General features: G+C 35.9%; 3 protein-coding genes, 1 long non-coding RNA gene and 2 other non-coding genes across 9 annotated transcripts; 3 read left to right on the top strand and 3 right to left on the bottom strand.

Moving 5' to 3' along the window:
* The first annotated feature begins 3069 nt into the window (after positions 1-3069).
* On the top strand, positions 3070-5192 carry LOC125205943. 2 transcript variants are annotated; one of them, XM_048105165.1, is made up of 3 exons: positions 3070-3142; positions 4247-4702; positions 4787-5192. In XM_048105165.1, the coding sequence occupies exons 2-3, from the start codon at positions 4265-4267 to the stop codon at positions 4928-4930; spliced, it is 582 nt and encodes a 193-aa protein (XP_047961122.1). In that variant the 5' UTR covers positions 3070-3142; positions 4247-4264; the 3' UTR covers positions 4931-5192. The 2 variants fall into 2 exon arrangements, with proteins under 2 accessions (XP_047961122.1, XP_047961121.1); XM_048105164.1 differs by lacking the exon at positions 3070-3142 and adding an exon at positions 3307-3477.
* A 204-nt stretch (positions 5193-5396) lies between these two features.
* On the bottom strand, positions 5397-8521 carry LOC125205942 (pentatricopeptide repeat-containing protein At5g14080). 2 transcript variants are annotated; one of them, XM_048105163.1, is made up of 5 exons: positions 7977-8521; positions 6867-7862; positions 6533-6753; positions 6053-6120; positions 5397-5812 (listed from the first exon to the last, which is right to left on the bottom strand). In XM_048105163.1, exons 1-3 carry the CDS (start codon positions 8506-8508, stop codon positions 6548-6550), a joined length of 1734 nt encoding a protein of 577 aa, XP_047961120.1. In that variant the 5' UTR covers positions 8509-8521; the 3' UTR covers positions 5397-5812; positions 6053-6120; positions 6533-6547. The 2 variants fall into 2 exon arrangements, with proteins under 2 accessions (XP_047961120.1, XP_047961119.1); XM_048105162.1 differs by having other exon boundaries at positions 6867-8521.
* Positions 8522-12176: 3655 nt separating this feature from the next.
* Positions 12177-17096, bottom strand: LOC125208000 (CBS domain-containing protein CBSCBSPB3-like). 2 transcript variants are annotated; one of them, XM_048107539.1, is made up of 14 exons: positions 16766-17096; positions 16011-16179; positions 15657-15789; positions 15272-15442; positions 14744-14822; positions 14546-14659; positions 14367-14433; positions 13926-14031; positions 13793-13851; positions 13496-13602; positions 13283-13419; positions 13077-13159; positions 12907-12996; positions 12177-12803 (listed from the first exon to the last, which is right to left on the bottom strand). In XM_048107539.1, the coding sequence occupies exons 1-14, from the start codon at positions 16939-16941 to the stop codon at positions 12627-12629; spliced, it is 1668 nt and encodes a 555-aa protein (XP_047963496.1). In that variant the 5' UTR covers positions 16942-17096; the 3' UTR covers positions 12177-12626. The 2 variants fall into 2 exon arrangements, with proteins under 2 accessions (XP_047963496.1, XP_047963497.1); XM_048107540.1 differs by lacking the exons at positions 13793-13851; positions 13926-14031.
* A 451-nt stretch (positions 17097-17547) lies between these two features.
* On the top strand, positions 17548-17619 carry TRNAQ-UUG. The gene has a single exon. It is a non-coding gene; the product is annotated as a tRNA-Gln (tRNA).
* A 2139-nt stretch (positions 17620-19758) lies between these two features.
* LOC125203647 lies at positions 19759-22835 on the bottom strand. Its single transcript, XR_007173414.1, has 2 exons — positions 22592-22835; positions 19759-20121 (listed from the first exon to the last, which is right to left on the bottom strand). It is a non-coding gene; the product is annotated as an uncharacterized LOC125203647 (long non-coding RNA).
* Positions 22836-24737: 1902 nt separating this feature from the next.
* On the top strand, positions 24738-24819 carry TRNAS-GCU. Its single transcript has one exon. It is a non-coding gene; the product is annotated as a tRNA-Ser (tRNA).
* Positions 24820-24838: the final 19 nt, after the last annotated feature.

Genomic DNA, 24838 nt, shown 5'->3' with positions numbered 1-24838 from the left:
GTGGTAACCCAACCATGATGACTGGAGATCCCAAGAACTTGGTTCAATGGGAAAACTAAGCTATGAGAGTTCGTGAGAAACACTCATCGACATCTATTCCCTAGAGAGCAATAGAGTGTTTGAAAACTTGCCTTGTGGTGAGGATAAGTCTATGACTTTTAATGATTTCTAAGGATCTCAAGGAGATTGAGTTCTCAAAGAGACCGAGTAGGGCAAGATACTCGAGTAGGAATCACCTATGTAAGTGTGAAGTGTGGCCGCTTCAAATTACACACTTATGAATCCAAAGTGGTGTCCAAGGCCGCAAAGGACACAAAACGTGAGAACGGATGAGGTTGAGGTGTTTAAGTGTTAACACCATTGTCTCGGTGCACGCCGTGGGGGACTAGTTCAAAGCATCGCGCTACTAGGCCGCCTGTGTATCCGATGGCGTTGACTATGGAAGGTTCAAAGCTAAAAGCTACCTATCCTTATGCTTATATACCTCTCGAGGGTTGAGCTTGTGTCTGCATGCATTTGCATTTGGCTATTTCCACTCATGTGGGGGATTGTTGGAATCTATGCCCGGTCAATGGACTTTGACCAATTATAATTTCAACGAGACATTTAATTTTGTAAAATTAAATGATATAGCGTCGATCTACGTTCGGAGTAGATGACCGTGGTATATTTATTTTCTCAAATCCGATTCCCGGTGAGTGAGAAATAATTGTTTAAAGTTGTGCAAAAATTGCAAACTTAATGAGCTATGAGAGGAGATTAGGGAATAATTAAGAGAGTTAATTATCCCACATTGAAAGTTTCAACCTTATTAAACTAGTATTTAATAAGAAGGATTATTACATGTAATAATTATAGTGGACTAAGATGGGCTGTAAGAGCCCACACGCGCGCACACGCGCGCGCCGCCCGCCCCGCCGCGAGCCGCGAGCCTCGAGCCTCGAGCCCGAGCCCGAGCCCGCGCCCGTGCCCGTGCCCGTGCCCGTGCCCGTGCCCTTGTCCTTGGACTTGGACTTGGATCTTGGCAATTGGTCTTTGGGTGTTCTTTGGGCCTGGTCGTGGGCTTGGTGCTTGGGCCTAGTTGCGGGCTTGGCCCAAGTCTAGTGGGTCTAGTTCTTTTTAGACCACCACCGTTTCCACGTCAGCGAGCCAAGCGGGATGCCACCTCGTCAGTATGACGCGGTAAGCCAACGTGGCTGACACGTGATAGTCCACGTCGTGAACGAATCTAGAAGCTTCTAGACTCAGCCTCTCTAGCTCTGAGCGCGTAACGGCTTGTAACGCCCGAACGTTACAGCTCGTAACCGACGACCGTTACGGTCTAGCATTAATGACGGCCATTATGGCCGTTGACCCCCTGCAGTGGACCGAGCCTATAAATAGGCTAGCCATTCCATGCATTCTACACATCATCAAACGCTAGAAAGCATTCTGCATCATAAGCTCTCTCTCTCTCTCTGCATTGTTCTTCTGTCGAAGCTCTGCCCTCTCCTCCATCCAGTTCGCCGGAGCTCTGCTGATAGCGGTGCTGCTTCATCAGAGACGTAGCCGTTTTATCTTTGGGGACGAAACGCCAATCCGAAGAGCACTACCGGGGCGTATCTCGTCTTGCGGAAAGAGGCCTCCTCGACTCGGCTAATTTCCTTTTCAGTTTATTAGTTTTGAATCCTCTTTTGTAATTTCGGTTCAGTTAGCTCTTGTATTCCTTCTTGTAAGTCTTAAAACCAACATATTTTTGTTCTTGCATAAACTCCCTATCTTCAAACATATTCGAGTGCTCACGATATTGCCGATAGGAATAATATTCCTATCACATACACACAGAAAATGTCACTCTTATAACTATACAAGGTGATAAGCTTCTTCTATAAAATGGTTTCTTTTATAAGCTTCTTTTGATATTTTCATTTTTAGCTTTTAAAAATACATTCACCCGTCTTTTTCTTCACTAATTATCAAAAAAAATAATTAGAGTTAGTGTATTTAATTTTCATGTAAGAGATGTCATGTATGTCAAAGTACCATAAACATTATTGTAGATCATTAAAGATATCACAAAACTTTTTTGAAAAGTCACGACAAAAAGATATCATTCTTTAAAATGATTTTTTGAAGAAAAAAATAACGCCCAAAACTTCGATGTAAAAACTTAAATCATTGGTGAAGGCATATAACAAATCATTTCGATGCGACAAAATATGATTTTTTTTTTTCAAACTAATTTATAAAGCACATGATGGCGCGCCACGATGATTGAGTACTACTTATCTGCAATTTTTGTATATTTATGATATTATTGAACTAGCTAAGAGTTGTTTGCTTACTAACATAGTTTAAAATCAAAATAATATAGCACTCCCTCCGTCCCATAAAAGTTGAGACAAAACTTTTGGGTACGGAGATTAAGAATTTATATTAAATAAATAGGAGAGATGAAAAAAGTAGGAAAGATAAGAGAGAGTAAAGTAAATAATGGAATAAAATAAGAGTGATTAGATGTTTTGTCTTTTGTTAAAAAAGGAAATGACTCAACTTTGTTGGAACGGATTAAAAAGGAATACGACTCAACTTTTATGGGACGGAGGGAGTACTATATTGCATAGAAATATTCACAATCATGTTCCATCGAAAGTGCATCGCCAGCTTGTGGTTGATGCATCATTGAGGATCTTAGTTTGTGCATGAATTTTGTGAAGCTCACTTTTGTTCGGCCTCATCAATATTTAATTTATTTATTCATCTATTAAAGAAAAATATGCTTATATTTAAGAAATATGAAAATATTTGAATAGTTTATAAGTTATAAAAGTTATATTTGAATATTTTTAGAATAGAGTATTTCATATTTACACAATCTAAACCAAACCTGTGAAGTGACAAAATTAAATTCGATGAAAAAGACAAAATAGATTGAAATGGTACCAACTTAATTGTATATTCGAAATTAGTAGTAATAAATAGTCCATTGACGGATTTAGCCCCGTCTCATTTAGTGTCAAACTAAAACTTTTGAACGCCGATAGGGTTAAAATAGGCAATCAAAGACCTTCTATATTACTGTGCAGACTTCCCGCAAAAACGAAAAGGGAGAAAAGTAGGAAACGATTGATTTCATCAGAAAACCAAAGCTACTAAGAATCAGGTACCTGATATAGATTGGGGGGGAAACGATTTTCAACTTGATTGATTGTTAAAGTTCTTATTCGATAACGTGTAGAATTTTAATACTCCTACAGAATCGATTAAGCATTTATACTGTGTGGATTGATGAAAATCTCTGTATTAATTTTGTTTTCTAGAGTTGTGATATTGTTGTTGTTTGAATTCGATTTGATGATGTTCCTGTTGTTTTTATTTAACTGTGAACTTGGATGCTTTTCTTTTAAATTTGAAAATTCCCTCGCGATTTGAACTGATTGGTTTTGTTTTGCTGTGGGGAAGAGAGTTTGCTGGACGGATCGTGAATGCCACAATGAGGTGGCGAAAGAGTTTAATTAAATTGAAAAAAGTGAAAGAATTGTGTTGTGTCTGATAAATTTTCTTGATTGTACTCTATTATTTTGAGCACTATAATGATCTAGGATGGAGGAAGTGCTTTCTGTTAAACAGTTTGTTATGTTTTAAAAATTATTGGTTTTTTCGACCTGCATTGTGAGAGTAGTGATCACTTGGTTTGAGCATTCCCAAATCAAGAGTTGAACAGTGAATTATTGTGTCTACTGCTAGATTTACTGTGATTTGCATTTGCTGATCTGCCCTAAATGAAATGGGGAATATGTTCACTCGTAGCATTGGTAGTACTCGGGAGGTGCAGAGGCTAAATGTGATCAGTTCTTGTTGGTAGTTAGTATTATGTTTTGATGTCTAGTGTTTGTTGGAGTTCCTGATAACATTAGTATATTGGTGTTTCATCTGACCTCTTGGAATTATTATTTTGTTTGATCTGTTGCATCGGTGTAACTAATGTTTTGTGCTCATTGGAACCCCCTGTTGGGGAAGACTTTGTGTTCTTCCTTGCTTACATGTGTTGTTGTTTGAGTGTTCTTGAAGTGACATTTAGGTGTGAATAGCTGCTAGCAGATGTAGTATAGCAGTGAGAGGTTGTTTTTCGTTTGTTTGTTTGTTCGGGGGGTCAGGGGTACGAATGGCCACTTTCTTTATTGTTTTGATTATGGCACGCGAAGATTCTAATATGTAGTTATGTACTCCAGATGATTTGAGATACATCTATTTTGTTATCATATAGGAGCATTTGCAGCATTAGATGGAATCAACCGAGGAGTATGATGAATTTCTAAAGAAGGTGGAGAGGACTATATATCTGGACAACATCTCACCGACCGTGACTGAACCTGTCTTGAAAGCTGCTATTGATCAGTTCGCCAAAGTAATTACGGTTCAGTTCATACATGCCTACCTGCAACCAAATGGCATCCATGCTGCCCTAGTGGAGGTGGAAAACAAAAAACAGGCAGAAACTCTCATAAATGAGCTGGAGAGTGTTCCATTCATGATTGGTGGAATGCCTAGGCCTGTCCGGGCCCAGGCTGCTCGTATTGAGATGTTTGCTGATCGTCCCAGAAAACCAGGACGTCGTATACAGTGCAGATGGGTGACCAACAGGGACCCCCAGTATGATGTGGCTATGAAAGCCCAGAAACTGGTGAAGAAACATGCTGAAGAAGTTGCATTCTTGCTCAACGTAACAAGCCTTGTTTTTGGCTATTTCAACTATTTTGAAGGAGGTTGTTATTAGTACTATTAACTATTAATTCTCTTATTGCAGGAACAAGTGAAAGAGGAGGAACAACTTGCGAAAAAGCAGAGTCACACTCTGAATGCTCACCACGATAAACTTAAGCTGATTGAGAGTATTTCTGGTGAAGGAAAACTTAGAAAGCTGGCGCAGATTTATGAGATTGACATTTGATGTTTCCCAGTTTTGTCCCTTGCTTGTTTGGTGCAGCTGTTAACTGTGAAAGTTTTTAGTCTCACATCAGAAGAAACAGATACCATGAATCATGCCATGCCATTTTTTACAACTAAGTAAAACATGTATAGTGGCACTCTTGGTTGGTGGCATGGAATTCTAGTTTTTGCTACACTACTGTTCGATATAGACTAATGGAGGATGACTCGAGATTACATGTTAGAAAATTTTCAGTAAATTTGGATGATAACTTTCAATGCTACATGTGGAGCTCTATTTTGCATATTGATTTATTGAATATGTATTTCCTCCATTCACGAATAAAATCTGATGACTGATGTCATGCGTCAGAACTAAATGAAACTGATGTCAACATTTCAGTTCTACCGTTGTCCTCAATGCAAATTCTTTAGTACTGGTTCTTTTCTTATGTACTATAGCTATTTTTAGGAGACGAGGGAGTACATCTTTTGCTGAAGAGGATACTTAATTAGGAGTGGAGGAGGTATTTCTCTCCTGCATAAATTTCTTACATCAAGATCTCACATTGTTCTTGATCATCCAAACTAACATGTCCATTTCTCACTACATTTTTAGGCAGGGTGGACTAAGATTATAGTAGTATACAATTTGTGATGCATCTTCTTAAACGCAGTAATCTGAAAAGTCCAACGAGACGCCAGCAGTTCCTTCCAAGTGTAGCAATCTCCCATAACATTGGAGGAGCCCCCATTCAAAACCATACCTTCATCATGGTTCTTGGAACCTTCATCTTCATGGAATCATATAGATTGATAGATGGACAAAGTGTGGCCCTCATCATTCACTTGAAGCGTGAGTTATCCATTTGCTACATCTAACACAGCCTGCCGGTAGGATGCCCTATAAATAATCGAAAAAGGGGTGTTATAACCGTGGTGGAGTATCCTAGTTCCAACAACTTTGGAAGGATCAACATAATAAGCATGCTAATGTGGTGAAAAGTGTTTGCAAAAAAAAGAGGTAACCAGTCAATTGTACCATAAATCCACACTTCCAAAAGACAGTATATTCAAAGGCGATGTCTGTATAAATTAGAGCACACAAACATGAAAGATAATACTAGCACTCAGAAAAACTTACAGTTTTCTTGGAGGTCTGCAATGGGGTAGAGCGCACCCTTAAATCCCCCATGAGCACGTTTAAACTCCCTTCAAAGAAGCAAGCAAAAGAACATAGGTCATAGCTATGTACTAATAAAGAAGAAATTTGATGCCACACTAGACTCTTCAATCAGTTAAAAGTTAGCACCAAAATTACAAATTAGCTCTTGTTTAAAAGAGTGTAAAAATATTGGATGTTTCGATGAAACACCACAAATCCAAAACCAAAAACTGGCATTTTTGTGTATAATCCCTTGAATACATCTAGTGTAAGCTGATAATATTTTGACAGAGGTGAATGATAAAAGAAATCATTTCATGAAAAAGTAGTATATTACAAATTTCACAATTAAAAACTTAAAGACTGTCACTGTGGTTTGTTGTGATAAAGATAACCCTAGTTTTGGCTACATGACAGTGATTATAGAGCCATCAGCTTAACTGCTCGTAATGCAATTACCGTTGATAATCTGAATCATGAAGATGAGAGTGATGCAGCAAATTCGGGGGGAATAGTATGTAGCATTTCAGGTGATTCATCTGCAATCCATTGTAAGTGCTTGCAGGCCAAGGAATGCTGTCCAGCATCAGCTAAGTATCTCAAAAAAGTCAAATGGGATTCTGCACATCCTATGCGAGAAGTGAGTTCACGCAACAATTGAGAAACCGGAAGGAGAAACCCTGCCAAGAAAAGTAGTTCAGCACCTTTTTTTCTGCACTAGTATAACTTACACACAAACATAAAATGTATATGAAGCCGAGAAGGTAACAACTGATCGAGAGTATCATCTTACCTTCTTTGCAGAGGCAAAGAACAAATGCATTCAGTAAGGCCTTGGCAAGTCCTTCGTCCTGTTCAACCGCCTTGTTGAATATTTCAAGAGCTAAGTCAACATTTTTCGCCCGGCAGATGCCCTGAAGGAGGGATTTGTATGTTGACTCATTGGGTTCCAATCCTTTCATGGTCATCTGGTTAAACAGGTGGCAAGCATCTTCGACCTGATCTACTTCACAAAATTTGTTGATAAGGATATTGAAACTTTCCAAATTACCACAACAACCACTTGCAAACATCTCATCCCACAGCCGCTTTGCAGGGCGCACAAGATCATCCCTGCAGCAAGCTTCGAGAAGATAATTGTAAGATGACACGTCGGGTCCTAAACCTTTTTTCTTTATCTCTTGAAGCACCTGATAAGCTTCTTTAACTCTTCCCGCTTTACAAAGGTATGAAACCATCACGTTGTAACTCTCCAAGTCACTGAAGTACTCCTTCGTGGACAAGAGCTGGAATACTTCAACCAACTCTTCTCCCTTTCCATGCTTACAAAGGTTTTCACTCAAGTTGATCACTGTCAGCAGAGTTGGCGATCTCTCTTTCTCGAGCATAAACCTTAAAAATGAGATTGCACGTGCAGGGTCAGAAGACGAAACAGATCCTATCAAGACATTCAGAACATCATCCTCAATCGGAAAATCCCCACTCACTATCACATCGCCCAAGTCTTTTGCTTCACACAAGTGTCTCTCTGTGACAAACTGAAGAATAAGCTCCCGATAATCACTGGCCCTTGGCGCCACCCCTAACTTACGTTTCCTCTTCAAAACCATGTTTACATCAACCACGCATCCCATCTGGCGCAATGTCTCAGCCACAACTCTATACGCCATAAAGTCAGGCTTACATTCTCTTTTCCTCAACTCCTCCAATGCAAACATCGCATCATTCGCCCGAAGCTCTGTGCATAAACCATGAACCACCAACAGCGCAACAACCGACCCATTAACCCCTGAAAAATCAACCTTTTTTACATCATCAATCAAACCCAGAATCTCAACCAGTTCCATCTTTCCGCAAACCCTCCACAAAAAAACCCCAAAACCAATAGTACTGAGACGAACACCTCTGTTAAGCATTTCATCGAACACATTGCGGGCACTCTTCACATTCCCATCAGAAGCCAGCGCGGCCAGAAGCGAATTGCAAGCTTCAGGCCCTATCTCCGGCGCGATGGAGGCAACGTCGCGAAAGAGAGAGAATGCCGTATGAGTTCTCCTCCCAGCGACAAGAGAAGCAATGACGGAGCGATAAACGCGGGGGTGCAAGGAAACCCTCTGCGCTCTGATTTGCTTTAAAAGCTTATCGATTGAGTTGAATTGGCGGGAAATGGCTAGGGATTTGAGGAGGGATTGGTAGGTGTCGGAGGTGTGGGAGAAGCCCGGCTGCTGGGACGCCCAATTGAAGAATCCGGAAGCGAGAGAGTGTTGGTTGAGGAGGAAGGGGTCGATGACTCGGGCGACGACGGTGGGGCTCAGTGAGTGGCGGCAGCCGAGTTGGTGTAGCGTCTTCTCGTGTGACGGCGTCCATGCGCGGCTCGACGCTACGAGCAGAGTTCGGCTTATGAGGCTTGCCAGCTCCGCGGCGGAGCCTTGCATGATTGATGCTGCAAATCCCAATTCAAGTAACTCAAGTTCCTCAAATTTACCTCGTCCCCCAAATTTTGACACAGTTTATTGTTTTAATCCGTCCCTGAAAATTTGACACACTTTACTTTTACCCATTTTTGGTAGTGGACCTCATATTCCACTAACTCATTCCTAATCACATTTTTTATAAAACTAATACTTTAAAGGTACGACTCATATCCCACCAACTTTTTCAACCCACTTTCCATTACATTTCTTAAAACTCCGGCTGAGTCAAAGTGTGTCAAAATTTGGGGGACGGAGGTAGTAATATAAATTGATTGCAAAAAAAAAGAAGTAAATCAATCAAATAAACTCGTGTTAATGGTGATAAATATTGGTAGGGATCATCTGTTGTGTTATTAATAACTAGTATCACGCTCGTGCGATGCACGAGTCATTTTAATTTCTCATATTTATTTCAATATGCGAAATAAAATTTGTGAAATGATAAACAAAAGAATATTCGACACCCTCTTACTTTGGATTATACTTTTTCAATCACATTAACCCCACATGGCCACAGGAGTGCGTTTAAATGCTAACTTTTCTTAAAAATGTCAATACGATCAAATTAAAATGTCAACAAATATTTGTGTTGACATTTTAATAAACTATCTTGACATTTAAATATCATACTTAAAATTAAAAAGCATTTTAATTCTGTGAAAATATGAATTAACCGTTGAGTTATAATTGTAGGAACAAGTTTACGTTGCAATAATTTAAGATTGCACTGGTGAGACACTTCCTAGTCGAGCTTCATTTCATTGCAATATAGTGACCTTATACACTAAAAACTCAAACCTTAAAACCTAAATCATAAACCCTTAATTTTAAAATATACTTATCATGACCAACAAATGGGCCAAATATCAATAAAATTCTCCTTCGTCTCAGTTCAATTTTACTTTGTTGGTCACTTATTATATTTTGGGGTTTTAGATCTGTATTCGATATCTTACACTGGGTCGACCTACTTGATACTATAATCCACTTCCGTCAATTATTACATGAATTAAAAACTGTTTTATTTTTGTGAATTTAATAAATTATTCATAATGGTAATTTTTGTTATTTTTTCCAAAACTCCATGATTTTATAGCAATTATATGACATTTGTGTTAATTATTAAAATACGTAAAGTTAAATTAATGTATTTAAAATTTTAATCCATCAGCCATCATTTTTATTAATATTAACTTAAATATAAAAGTATAAGCAACCAAACAAATCATACAAACTACAATACTAATTTAGTCATAAAAAACAGTTCATCTTGACTTATCCATATTGTATCTACCACTAATTCTTATTATTAATTGACTTTGTTTAACTATAAAAAATAATTGTCATTTATATCATAATTGAAAATTTATATTTCATTTATTAATTCATTATAATATTATACACGTATTTGTTAGTATATTGGATTTGCATATTAATGATTTTACATACTATTTTTTTAAATCTTTATAAATAGGTTATTACTGACTATTAAAAATACAATGGTGGAAAATACATATGAGATTGATTTGCACCAAATTCCAAAACGAATGATCAATTAATCAACATTCATTAACCACGACTAAAACACAAATTCACCAAAATAACAAAATCCACACAATAATAAATAACCAAGACTCAAAATCATGATATCCAAACTTCCAACTCTCCATCCCTGTATATATGATATATATCCGACACAAATCTTTCATTCTCTTTAAAAAAAATCTACACAAACCTCCCACTATCTCTCGTCACAAAACCAACAACACACCATGGCAAAGAAGCATAGCATGGGGAACAAAAGATCAAGATCAAAAAAATCGTAATTGAAAAACCACCACCAAGTCAGCTTCTTCAAGCTCTGCACCCCTCTGGGGAGTGGAGATCGGTGTCATCATCGAAGGTCGTCACCTTCGGCCACCCCTAATGTCGAGTTCAACCTCACCACCTGCAACATTGAAACTCTCCAACTGCCTCATCTGATCTGTCTTTTTGCGTGTCTCGTCTGCGTGCCTGCTTGCTATGTTGACCGTTTCTTGTTCTAACAGACTTTGAAGTATTATATGTTGATGTGGCCTGTGGCTTGGGAGCCTCGGCAAAGGCCTGCCACTGCTTAGAATCTGGGCTAGGAGAACTCCGATCAAAGAAACCTTCTTGAAGCTCCCAGACTGTTCCTTCAATCTTCTCATTCTACTCAAATAAAGAATACGCAAGAGTAAGGCGCTGAAAAATAAAACATGAAAAGATCATTTAAGACTAACAAAAATACCTGTGGAGTGATAGATGATTGGCCTCCAAGAGAAGCTTGGCTTCTCGAGGAATCCACACTACTGGCGGACCCACATGTAAAGGAGGAAGGCTTTAGCCCCCAATGAACCTAATTTTTCAATATTTTTCTATTATAAAATTTTAAAATTTATTTATATTTTGAGCATATTGATATATAAAAGCCTCTAATAATAACTTGAATTACATGAAAATTTAATTTTTCATAAAATTTTGAAAATTTAGCTCCTACTCATATTTATTTCTGCGTCTGCCCATGGCACTATGTGATGCAGCTAGAGCATGCTAGAGGTCTTGTATCTCTTGTCGCTGGGACTTACAAATCGCTGAGAGCTTTTCATATTTAGAGGTCACTTCTGTTTTCTCTGCACTGACATTTGCAAGCTGCTCCTTCAGCTTTTCAACCTCAGCCTCTAACATGTCTTCTTTCTCTGGTTTCCGATGATTGTTGTTTGGACTTTGTTTACTAACGTCGCATTCAGCCACAAAAGCATTAAAAGCATCATTTTGAAAGGAAGGTGTAACTTCTGCTTTGGATGGTTTTAATCTTTCAGAATTATGGTTCAAACTATCAGCAAACATAAAAGTCCGTAGATGGGTAATACTATGCCTATTGACTGATTCTCCATGCACATTCTTCTGAAGAGGAGAATGAAAACTTTGCTCTTTTTGTGGAGGTACACGATAGTCCCTTTTATGGACAAGTGTTTAACCTACCCACCACATTCCAAGACTAATTAAGAGTCACTATTCCCACTAAAATAAAAAATCCACCCGCCCACTTCTAATTGTAATCAATAGCCACTACTCCAAATAAAACTACTATTAAAAACTATTTTATTTTTCTGAATTTAATAAATTATTCATAATGACATTTTTATTGTTTTCCCCAAAACTCCCCTTTTATATATTTATAGATATATAAATATTTACTTTATTTTGTATTATTTATTTAATTTTTTTTATAATGTATCTAACAGCAGGGGCTGCTATGTTAAATAGCATACCAGAGGATCCACGCCCGATAAATATATGGTGAATAGAAAACGTATGTTATGAGCATTTTCACCTTCAAATCCACAATGCCGGATTACTTGACCACTTCGACCTCTATTAAATTGTCATATTTGATTCGATAAAACATTTACTACTCCATTCGTTTCTTTATAATTGTCCATTTTAATTTTGGCACGAGTTTTAGAAAGTGTAGTGAAATATGAATCTTATTTTTATATATAATAAAATATGAGTGAAATGAATTAGTTCGTAAAGCCTACTTATTATTTACAATAAAAATGAAAATGGTCAATTAATAAGGAATGAACGAAAATGGCAAAAGTGAATAATTAATGAGGACCGAATTGAGTATATATGTTAGTCACTCGTACAAAAATTATGTAATAGTACAAAATTTATATGGTAGTCATACAATATTACACTTAGATCTTACTCTCCTAAATAATCGAGCATAACGACTAGTATGAAATATTCTGTATTAGTATATAAATATAGAAAAAATGGGGATTACATTCGGCAAAATAAATAAATAAATACTCCTTTACCAATCAATGGTAACTCTATATTTATATCCAAGGACAAGGGTCCAAGAATGTCTGCACCAAAAACTAATCACACCAAAGAAAAACAATCGTTAAGCTTCAGCTCTCGAATTATTCGTTCCACCTTCCATCTCTCATGTTCCTCTACCTCGCAGTTGATCATTTCTCATAACATAGCAGGCCATAAGAATTTGAATATGCTTGCTAGAATCTAACGATGTACCGTGTTGTGTATCATGTTTTCGAGCGCTTCAAGCAGACCAAAACACCAATGCTTGCAAGGACAGCTGCTCCTCCGAGAATTCCATAGTGGAGTTGAGTCCGATTAGCTTCTTCTCGCCGCACAATATCGCTTGTCACCTTTCTTGTTTCTTGTTTCGGACGAATATAGTCCACGTGCAACCTCACAACCTGATAAAGGGCAACAAATGGAACCAGGGAAATTTTAACCATGGATGTTTCCAAATATGTGCAGCTATTCTGCGAAGACGTACGAGTAAACAATCATTCTGACCTTTAGGCCAGCTGCTCGTGCACCGCTTACAGCATTGACAAGATCTCCATCTGTTGTGAGCAGAACTTTATCACCCTCGTCATCTTCATACTGACAGAGAATAAAAGCATCAGCGAGTTAATTGATAAGAACCAATCTGGAAAGAGTGGGTTTTACGATCATAGACCCACCAGAAGTCGAGGGCGAGTCTGACGAGTGGATGCACCTGCCCGTTGCACGACAGCAGAAACAAGTTCAGCTAGATGCTCTGTGCCTGATAAGACAATGTCAAGTTTAATTTGTATAGTAAATATGATGAGGAAAACATAATCAGGACTCATTCAAGTACTTATATTAAGAGACGAGGGTTTTACACTAGCGCACGCTACTCACATACCACAGTTAAATCGGTGGACATGCCCTTCAAGGTCCTCAAATTTGAAACAATATGAATTCCCAGGACCAGCTGATGTGTATGTGGATTTCTGATGATCTATAGCCTCCGATGCCACATATTGAGACGTAGACACCTCACTGTATCAGAGAAGCAATATTAGTGCGCAAGCAGATCCGATATAAATATGTTTGGAATGAAAAGACACAGAAAGACCTAGTAGTATCATAATCCTCAGGGGGGTCCATATTAAGAGCTGAATCCCAGAAATTCTGCATCACTGTATTTGAGCCATCATTAACAGAGCCAGAGCTGGTCTCAACCTTTTCAAGAAAAAATAGAGTTAATTCCCTCCTTTTAGAAATAAAATACAATTGTTCTCAGAATCTACATTGTTGCCACTACGAAAGATACCTATATTTTTAAAAAATTTCATGTTGTAAATGTACAATTTACTCTCAGATCTTTACAATGAAAAAAGAACATGACACTGACATAGTATAATTATCTCACCATGGAGATTGCCGCATGACTTATCTGCAAAACATCTAGACATGCAGCAACACATCCATCTGCAAGATAGATAAGTTAATCTCTTCTGTTTTTCTTTTTTCAGTGGAAAAGCCCAGGGAAAAGCACCAGTCACCTCTATCAAGAACAGGAATGTGTAAGAACTTCCTATCGTGCATTATATGCAATGCGTCAAGAATAGTTGTCTCTAAGGTCGCACATTCTGGATTCGGCGTCATTACCTTGAGTAAGCAAAGCATGGATCCATGATAAGTGAACAGTAACATACTAAACCAAACAATACATATCATGCAATTGAAGGAAGCACAGCCAATAGGACTAAAATTTTGAAGTCCAAAGGGTAACCAAGATACTAATAATTACGATTTGGAAGGATAACCCAGGGATAATTTATTCAAAATAGAGAAACTTTGGAGAGAATTATGAATAATTTAAAGCATTTGGATACAAATCATCATCATTCAGATAAGAGTCTATATACACCCTCATTGCAAGGTACTCAAATAGCTCAGTGGAAATAGAATAGACAGAATGGTTTGCAAACTGGAAGTTAAACCTTTTCAGTTAGAGTCAGATCCGGAGAGAGGTTTTGGGCCACAACTCGGTACAGTATATCTCTTGAACTGACATAAAAGCACAAGACATCATCTCGTCATTAGAAATAAAAAATGATTAACAAATCTTCACACTCATATACAGTAGTAGAGGTATAATTCTGTGATCAAAACATCATACGTGAGTATTCCCTGGATGCTGTTCCCTGTCATAACAAGAGCTGAATTGACCTTTAGTTCGCGCATCTTTTTAGCAGCTATTTGAACAGGATCAGAAGGTGCAACAACAGCAACTCTGAAGACATAACAAAATCACGGGTTTCTTATATCATGCACTTTAATCATATCTCATCAGACCATCAGTAAATATGCCAATTACCTAGAATTTTCAGATATGATGGTAGAGAGAGAAGGCTTGAACACACGTTCCCTGAGTGTTTCTATAAAACTCGATGATGCTGAAATATAGAATACAGCATAAGAAAGAAGATAATTTATCAAGATTAGATGAACTTGTGTAAAGAGAAAAATGAATTGCTTACAAAGAGCTATAACGTCAAAAGAACTAGCAGAATACAAGCACTTGAAAAAATCAAAATTTACAAGGAACATTATGGATTGAGCAATTACGGTCAAATATTTTAGCTAAATCAATTCTCTGCAGCAGTTCATCCGGATTTTCATGTTAGTCTCATATAAAGTATTTAGATGACCTTAAGGTTCACAGATGCCCGCACTAAATAGTAAACATCACCGTAAAAAATCCATTCTTATGAAATTTCTAATGTGTTAAGAGTTATGTTGTAGTAGCAAATAAAAGAAGGGGCTTTATTGGACCAAAAGAAACATAAATTGCTTTAGTTCAATGTTCTTGATGGGAATACTGAAGTGTAAGTGCATAACTAACCTGAGAGACTGCTTCCAAATTGACGTTCAACACCTTCAACTGCTGCAGCAATAGCACTCCCCTGCTCTGCAGCCTTCTCCATTCTAGATATTGCATCATAAAGGCATTTTGTGATATCTAAGAGTGCAATGACTTCCCCATTCTCAACAACAGGGAGGTGCCGAAATTTTCCTATCAAACCCAAAAAACATAACAGATTAATTGCAAGCATAAGTAGCTGAAATATGTAGGTAAATGGTTGATCATTGCATTAGCAGCAAACAGGTCAAGGCATAAGTAGCCTGATGGAAACTGGAATCCAAGTACTAGTTGGCTACCAAATAATAACAAGTTCTTTAGCACAAAGCATCAAATGACCATAAGAAAACAAAGCACACAATTCTACCTTGGACCATCTTTTGCAAAGCTTCAATAGCCAAAGAATCTGAGTTCACAAAAATTGGATTTCTTGTCATAACTTTTGAAATTACTGTCTGCTCTGGTCTCAGGTCCTCAGCTATAACTCTAGTTGTTATGTCCTACACCCAAAGCATTATCAGAGCGTCAGTAAATTCAAGAAACTTATAACGACAATGCCTCATCCAACAGCAATAATATTATAAATATATGTGTAAGTTTCTGAGTCTGCAATGCTACCGATGATTTCTTCACCTTCTTTCTTTCTCATAAGAAGGGTCCAACGAGAAAGGGAAAATGCAAAAGAAAAGGCATTATGCACATAATGCTAACATATAAGCACCTTATCAGTGACAATTCCTGAGAGCAAGACATTAGCATCAGTCAGCAGAACAGCATCAACACGCCTTGATGCCATCCTCCTGCAGGCTTCCGAGACAGTGGTTCCATCTGGAATCGTAAGTGCCTTAGATAGCCTCAGTTTCTTCACTGTCCTCTCCCAAACAATAGACCTGCATATAGCACGAAACCAAACATATAAGATAAGAGTTAAACCAAATGACAAAATACTAGTACAATCAAAGGTAGACTCAACAGAAGCGAAGATTCACAAACATATTTAATGATAGACAGAAATAATGGCAAAGCTCTAAACCTTAATATATTGGAAAAAGCAAGCTATATACTATTAGTAGCAAGTAAACATTTTGGCTACACCTTGTTTCTCAAAATAATCAATACCAGACAAGACCAGAAGATTTCTAATTGAGGCCAATTTGGTCATCTCAATATAATAAAGCATTTCTGTTATGGCATGCATACTCCTAGAGAAGAAATTTGGAGGCACCCTATACTTTTCAGCTAGTTAAATTAGGATCAAAATCCAAATTAATCCATATTTAACGACTAATTTCACACATTGCATCACTAAATATCCGTATCTCATAATCCGTCAACAAAAATATTGTGATCACAGCTTATATTCGATTAATTTACGTTCCAACACATCAACAAACTCAAACAAAAAAGGATTGTGGAAACAACATTTGCACGAACGTAAAATCTCATTTTCCTTTTTTTCTGATTAATTTATCTTACGAATTTGGGGAGGAGGGTTTGGCGCCGGCGGAAGTAGCAGCGGCGGAGCCGCTTTCGGAAGGAGGACCCGACGATGACCTCTTCATGGTGGGGGGAGCGCCGCGCTTCTGCGACGGCGACATAGTCATGCTGTTGCGCCTCGGCAGAGGCGCCGGCGACCCGCCGGACTTTTCCATTGCTTTGTTTAATTTTGTCCAATCTATATCAATCTAAACATAATTTGCGCGATAAAATGTAGAATTCATCATCATGAATGCAGAATCTCTCGATAGCCTCTCCATTCTCGTAGATCACCCTTCTTTTTGGTGAAAGCTGATGAATGATTCCTCTGAAATCATTTCTTACCCACTGATTTTTTTGTCTTCTGAATATTGCGTTTATTATTTTATTATCCATGTTTAAAATCAAAGATTTTACCATACATTTAATGGTATGTATTTTTAACTATGTATTTTGTGGGAATATGATTCATATTTTTATACACTTTCCTCAAACCATTGATAAGATCGTTACAAAATCAATGTGATATATAATGTTGAAAAAGATGTCTCATATTCATGTATCTACATGCATAACTCGTACAAATCATTTCTCACTTACCGAAATCCAATTTTGATTGAAACTCAATACAAACCATTTCCCATTCACAAAAATTCGAGCACATAATTTTATCACAAGAATTTTAAATAAAAAAGTTGCAAAAGTAATTTTCCGAATGTACATTGTTTAGTCTAAATGTTAGTAACAAATGTTTATATACTACCCAAAATGTTCCACGTAGGGGTTCTATGGTGTAGTGGTTAGCACTCTGGACTTTGAATCCAGCGACCTGGGTTCGACTCCCGGTAGGACCTTTTATTTATTTATTTATTTAAATTATTTTAATACAATTGTTGAGTAAATTAGAAAGACTCCTCACTTCAAATAATTAAGAGTAAATGCCAAAACTGGTCTTGAACATATACCCATTTTACAATTTTGGTCCTAAACATTATCTTTTGAATTTTTTGGTCTTGTACATTTCAAATCGGATCACAATTGGTCCTCCATTAACAATTCCGTTAATTTTATACCAGTCAACAGGTTTAACCCAATATTGACCAACTTAAACTCTTAATTATGATTTTTAACTCACTAATATATCCTTAATTATTTTAATAAATTACTCCCTCCGTCCCCGAATACTTGACACGGTTTGACCCGGCACTAGTTTTAAGAAATGTAATGGAAAATGTGTTGAAAAAGTTGGTGGGATGTGGGTCCTACTTTAAAGTATTAGTTTTATAATAAATGTGAGTAGGAATGAGTTAGTGGAATATGTGGTCCACTATCAAAAATGAAAAAAGTGAACTGTGTCAAGTATTCGGGGACAGACCGAAATGGCAAACTGAATCAAGTATTCGGGGACGGAGGGAGTATCATTTAACATATAAATTAAATAATATTAAAAAAAATGAGAAGTTCAAAAAAAACATCAATCACAGAACTATTTTTTCACAAGAGATTCATCACCATCAAACAATCAAAACAAAACCCCTCATTCCAAACACCAAACACAAAAAAAAAAAAAAAAAAAAAAAAGAACAAGACCTAATTTACTTTTTTCCCCCTTTATATTTACAAGCAAGTCTGCATCACTAAAAAATCAAGACGCCGCCGCTGCCGCTTGCGGAAAAGGGTAAAATCTGGGCCTCGGTGTGATCGTGCTGGAGCTCCTGACGGGGAAGTCTCCGAGCAAGGCGAAAGACGGGCTGGATCTGCCGCAGTAGGTGGCGTCGATTGTGAAGGATGTGCTGCAGAAGCTTGAGGAGATTAAGGCGGTGGCCGACGTTGCGGCGGTGGATGTTGGCAAGAGTGAGTGAAGAGAGCAACAAAAATACATTTTTTAGTACTGTGTTTAAGTATTCGTTATTGATTTATTCGTTTGGAATCGAGGTCTTGTTGTTTGTTAGATTATATCATTAAGTGTGTATATAATACTCCAGTACTACTTTGATTTTTTGGAGGTGGAATTGCATTGAAATGGTCTTCATGTGTAATGGTACAGCTTGATGGTGATGAACTCTGCATCTTTGAGCAAATTTTTCAGCTCATCCTATATTGATTTTGTGGAGTATACGGAAATTAGTTTGAGACGGTGAGAAAATAGTTCTGTTATTGATGTTGTTTTTTTTGAATTACAATATTAAATGATAATTTATTAAAATAATTAAGCATATAACTAGTGAGTTATAAAACATAACTAAGAGCTTAAGTTGGTCAACATTGGGTTAAACCCGTTGACTGTTATAAAATTAACGGAATTGTTAACGGAGGACCAATTGTGATCCGATTTAAAATGTACAGGACCAAAAAATTCAAAAGATAATGTTTATGACCAAAATCATAAAACGGGCACAGGACCAGTTTGGCCTTTACTCAATAATTAATTGTTTTTCTAACATTTTCTTAACAAAATCTCCCTTGCATGTAACTTGACCTACCACAACATCAAAATATGTGTTCTTTTTTATTACTACATGTTTTTTCGGAAATTACATTTAACAATCTACTTTATTTTATTATCATTGTTGAGTAAATTATATATACTCTAACTAAATGTTTTTGTAACATTTTCTTAGCCAATTCTTCCTTCCACAACTTGACCTACCACAACATCAAAATATGTGTTCCTTCACTACAATAAAAAGCTCGTTTCCGAGCATAGGGTGTGCTCGCAAATTCTGGCAACATTTGGAGTACCTTTGCCAGCAACAACAATAAACACGGAGTATTTTCTGAAAATGGTGACTGAAAGTTCTCAAAAAATAACTTTTTATGGCGACTGTTATAAACATTTCATATAATCTTCCCGTAATATGAAATAAACTTTTTATGGCGACTGTTATAAACATTTCATATAAATAAATTCAAATTCCAAAGGACAACATATGTAATCACATTCAACTGTGACTTAAATACCTAAAATTTCATAATAAAAGAATTGAACAAAATTGAAACAACTAAATCTGATTAAATCTTGTCACACAAATAACAAAGCTATATAACTAGATTACTTGCTTTATATATGTGCCCTGAATTTGACCAGTCTCTCTCTATATACACCACAAAGCACTTGTATTTTACATAACTATTCAAAAACCAATAAAAAAGACCGACAAAAATCAAATACCTATGAAAGTTTGCAAAAACAGTAAAAATATCACCCAGTTTCCAAACTTTGGTCGGCGGAGGAAATCCGCTTGCAAGTCAAAGGTTGTCTTCTGGCCACCGGAAGACAATAACGTCGACGTCGACCGCCATTGGGTCCTAAAGAAGAGGAAGCTTGACTTGAAAGAACCATGTTGCTGCAAATTCTAATTTGGAATAGATGCTTCAAAACGTTTATCCAAGCCATATGCAATACATCACTCTACACATGCACTCTTTGCAATATAAAGTAATAAGAGCAATCCTTTACCCAAATTATCATTGTTACAAAATTAGAAAACCCACATCATATATGCGCATTAAGGGTAATATGACGTAACACAATGTTTCAAACTTGTCATGTTCTGTCACATGATATGAGTTTGCACTTATAATATCTTACCTTTACATTCACGAGCATGCTTGATGAAGAATCAGAATACTAGTCACTCTATCTAGAATCGAGACTCCTAGATATAATAGGGGGTGTTTGGTTTGCAAGATTGTATTCAGGATTAACTTTGTAGTGCATTTGGTTCATGAGATTCAATCCCACAACTCAATCCCAGATGAATAATCATGGGATAATTAGTCATAGCTAACCCCCATGACTAAAATAATCTCACAAGGTGACGTTCGGTTGTCATGGCTAATAATCATGAGACTATCCATCCAGGATTAAGTTGTGGGATTATTTTAGTTGGAGGGGGAGGCTATGACTAATTATAATGAGACTATCCATCTAGGATTAAGTTGCAGGGTTCAATCTCATGAACCAAACATGATACAATATCTATACATATATAAAGCCACAGTTTTTGTGGGCCCATTTTTACCGCCAAACTTCATAAAATGTAAGTAGACCATATTGTATACACTATGGAACATATATGTAGCATTCATTGTGCATGTAGAGGATTCTCCACCGCCATTCTGCATAAAAAATGTGTTCTAGGCTCAAAAGCTAGCTTTCTCCCACTAAATATAGCCACTAAAAAAACTTTCTGACACAAGCTGCTACAAATTATATTGGCCATGTAGTTAAAACGCTGAGTTTATTGCTTCAACTATTAATCAAACGGTATTACGGTAAACATATTTATTCCATGGAGTAATAAATAAACATTTGTGTAATAAAGTAATCCAAAAATTCTAATTTAGATTACTTTAACATTTGAGAATGTTATGAGACGAGATAAACTATAAATTACTCCATTAAATAAAATAACATTGTCGATTAAATAATAAGCATAAACAACGTGAAAGTGTTACTGATGTAAAAAATGCTTTTTGACGATGCAAATAAATTAATCAATTTGCTAAAAAAAATTGAATTTATTTTCAGTTTACAGACAACATTTACTATTTACAATATTTTATCTTTGAATACCATTGCATAGTTTAGGATATTGTATTTGTTTAAAATACGAAGGAAATATTGTTAAAAAAATTATATACTGTTAATCAACAATTTTTAAGTTGGCTATTGTAGAAAATCTTTTTATATGGGGTATTAATCAACAATTTTTAAGCTGGCTATTTTCGGCACAAAGATTGATGAAATTTTTTTAGTCATTGTTTTGAGGGTATATTACTACTCTAAAACTTGAAACAAAGTAGTCCATAAATTGGAGGTCGAGTGACTTAAGTGAATGATATACTCCAAAAAAGTGCGCAATGCTTCTGAAATTTGTACTGTACATACTTATAAATACATGGTTATATACTATGTACCAATGATTTATGGTGAAACTTGGATAATACCACGTGAGTTAGTATATAGAACATTGAGTAAATCAATGCAGAATTTTAAAATATTAGGAAATGGAAATAAACCAGTAGTTAATGAGTTAATACATGTTAAAATACGTGTTGCAATCAAATTATGCAAATTTTGTCATTTTGAAAGTCGGATAAATTTGAAATAGTGATGAGATTTGAACTCAAATGTGAGAAATGGAGTCAAAATCACTCTGCAATCCTCTATAAATACCAATTCTCACATCTTTGTCGATGGGAGAGAGAATTTCTTAACTTCCTATTCCGCCAATCAATAAATAATAAGAAGTTGGATGTACTATGTTTAATGTTCTACAGTATAATGTTTTTTGTATTTAATTTTGAAATTAAGATTTATTTTGTCAGATTTACTTACTTAATTCCATATTTCGCAGGGTCACATATTGAGCATTTGAGACTGCATTTGAAGTGAAGATAGAGATATGTTATTCTTATTTAAAAGATTTATCTGAATGATGCAGCATTTGGTATCGCATGTAGGCGGAATTTCTGGTGTGGGGCGAAAGTAGAGGCATTGATAGAGTCAAAGTCAAGATTTGCAATAATTTAACAACATTTATTTCGGCTTAATAATTTCTTTTTAATTTTAAGAAAACACTTTAAGGGCTCTATAATTGATTTCATTTGATTAAAATAGTTGTCGTTACAGCTAATTAGATTATTGCTACTACTAATTTTTATTACTAGCGATCATTACAGCTAATTAAAATTTTGATTGCGCATACATGATGAAAAACTGAATTTTGTTTGTTTAAAAAATTGTAAGTTTTGACGAAATTTAAGCTCATATAAAATAGAAAAGATCTTTAAGCTCATATAAAATAGAAAGGATCTTACCATCAGCAAGTAGGCATGGACAGCAATGGCGCCATGCGGGTTCGGCGGATGGCAGTGGTGGCGTCGGTAGATACGGACAGAGTTGATGAAAAGGGAAAACTACGACGGCGGCTGAACCAAAGAGAAGGAGAGAGATCCGGATCGAATGAGAGAGGGAGACAGACGCTGGAGATAAGAAGGAGGCGCCGGAGTTGCATGCCGACACTTGGCGGTGCAGGAGAAAAGGGAGAGCCTCTCTCTCCTTATTTAAGGCTAGGTTAAAATAAATATAAAAATGACTTGTACATATATATTTGGACTAATGTTTTCTTATGGGTTTGATATATATTTGGACTAATGTTTTCTTATGGGTTTGATATAATAAAAAGTGAAGATAGTTCTTATTTAGATTACATTTCAATAATTGGAGTCACATAATTACATTAATTATAAAATGTAAATTTAATTTAATACTACTCATTAGTCATTATGAATACTAATCTGACATATATAATCATTTAATACTAATTGGACCTATGAAAAATATAATTGAAATACGGCAAGTTTTAGTTATTACTAAAAACATTTTAAAAGTAAATATTTTGAAATAAAGATAAATTAGTTGACATTTTATTAAATTTTATTTTATTGAACGGAATAAGTACTGCCCGGTTATTTTAGCCTTTTCATATCTTTAGAATAATGAATATATGGAAAAAAATTTTATCACTTTTAGTCTGAAGGAAAGAGATGCATCGAGGTTTGATAGTATATAATTTTCTGTTTATTTAATGTATAAATTATCACGTTTAGCCTTAATTATTTGCATTCATATATTTAAGATGATTTTGGTCCTTAAAATTATTAATTTTTTCAAAAATCGGCTACTCCATTTCTTATAAACTATAAAAGTGGTGTGAAAAGCATAAACTTTGGCGGAGATTATTTTTTTCCACCCCGATCCACTTTTAAAATATTCCGGCAAAATACGATCTACGTGGACAGTTTGCGTCTTCTGCACACCAAAAATTTAACATCTTACAATGTTATTTCCTTCCTAGATTTTTCGATAAATTTAAGAATTTGACTAACAAACCGCACTTTAAATCGGATAATATATGATTTTGTTTCTTAAATGTTTTAATTTTAACCATGTGATTTTACACATCATATGCCACGTGAAGAGAAGTAACAACAACTACAATTAAAAATGTAACATAATCCATCTGGATCCACCTTCTGGCCCGTCATGAGAAAAAAAAATAACGCCTAAATTTGTGATTTCTATTATCAATTTTATAGTTTATGGGAAATTTTACGTAATCCATCTGGGACGGAAGGAGAATATGTTTGGAAAGAGTGGGTGTATGTATAAATGAAGAAAGAAAGAGTGGGTGTATGAAGGGATAGAGATAGAAAAAGTGGTAGAGTACATTAACTGGAGAGAAAAAATTACCAAAAATATAAATGTGTCATCTTGGCTCGCACAGAGGGAGTATTCTTAAACCTTTTTTTTTTGTTTAATTCAATAACACTCAATCTTTATAATCATAATACTGTTATATATATATACGCATCGAGGCATAAGATATTGTGCCGTGTGGATAATAATTAAAAATAAATATCATATATACAGAAGAAATACTTTAGGTGAAATGTCATATTATTTAATTGCGTTAAAAATATTTTACTAAGTATGTTATGATTCAATGAAATGCATTATTTAAAATTGTTTATTTTGATGACAAAATTTTGATATTCACATGTGACACGTAAAATTGTTGAACTATTTATTTATTTAAATTATATGATGTTTTCCTCTTTATGTGTATATCTTATTCAAATTGTATGAACAATTTGTTTATTCAAACTATATGAAGTTTTCCTCTTTGATCCTTAGTTGCATCCTTTATGTGTATAACTTATTATGATTAACATATGCTCTTTAATTCTTAGTCGCACATCTCCACTTTGTCATTTGTTTATTTGATTTTATTCCACTTATATAAAAAATTAAAACCGTATACAAGTTGATAGAAGTACATTTCTCTTGATTTTATATTTTAATCTACTTACCTTAACATTTATCTCTATTATTTGAAAATGTCATATCCCGTGCATAGCACGGGTGATATACTAGTATTTATAAAGCAAGACCAAACAAATTGTCGCTTTGGCCGAGTGGTTAAGGCGTGTGCCTGCTAAGTACATGGGGTTTCCCCGCGAGTGTTCGAATCACTCAGGCGACGGTTCTTTTTTTCTCAATTT

The sequence above is a fragment of the Salvia hispanica genome, chromosome 2 (assembly GCF_023119035.1).
Source record: "Salvia hispanica cultivar TCC Black 2014 chromosome 2, UniMelb_Shisp_WGS_1.0, whole genome shotgun sequence".
Lineage (NCBI taxonomy): Eukaryota > Viridiplantae > Streptophyta > Magnoliopsida > Lamiales > Lamiaceae > Salvia > Salvia hispanica.
Note: the sequence above shows the minus strand (reverse complement) of the source record. Positions and strands in the feature narration are given on the sequence as shown.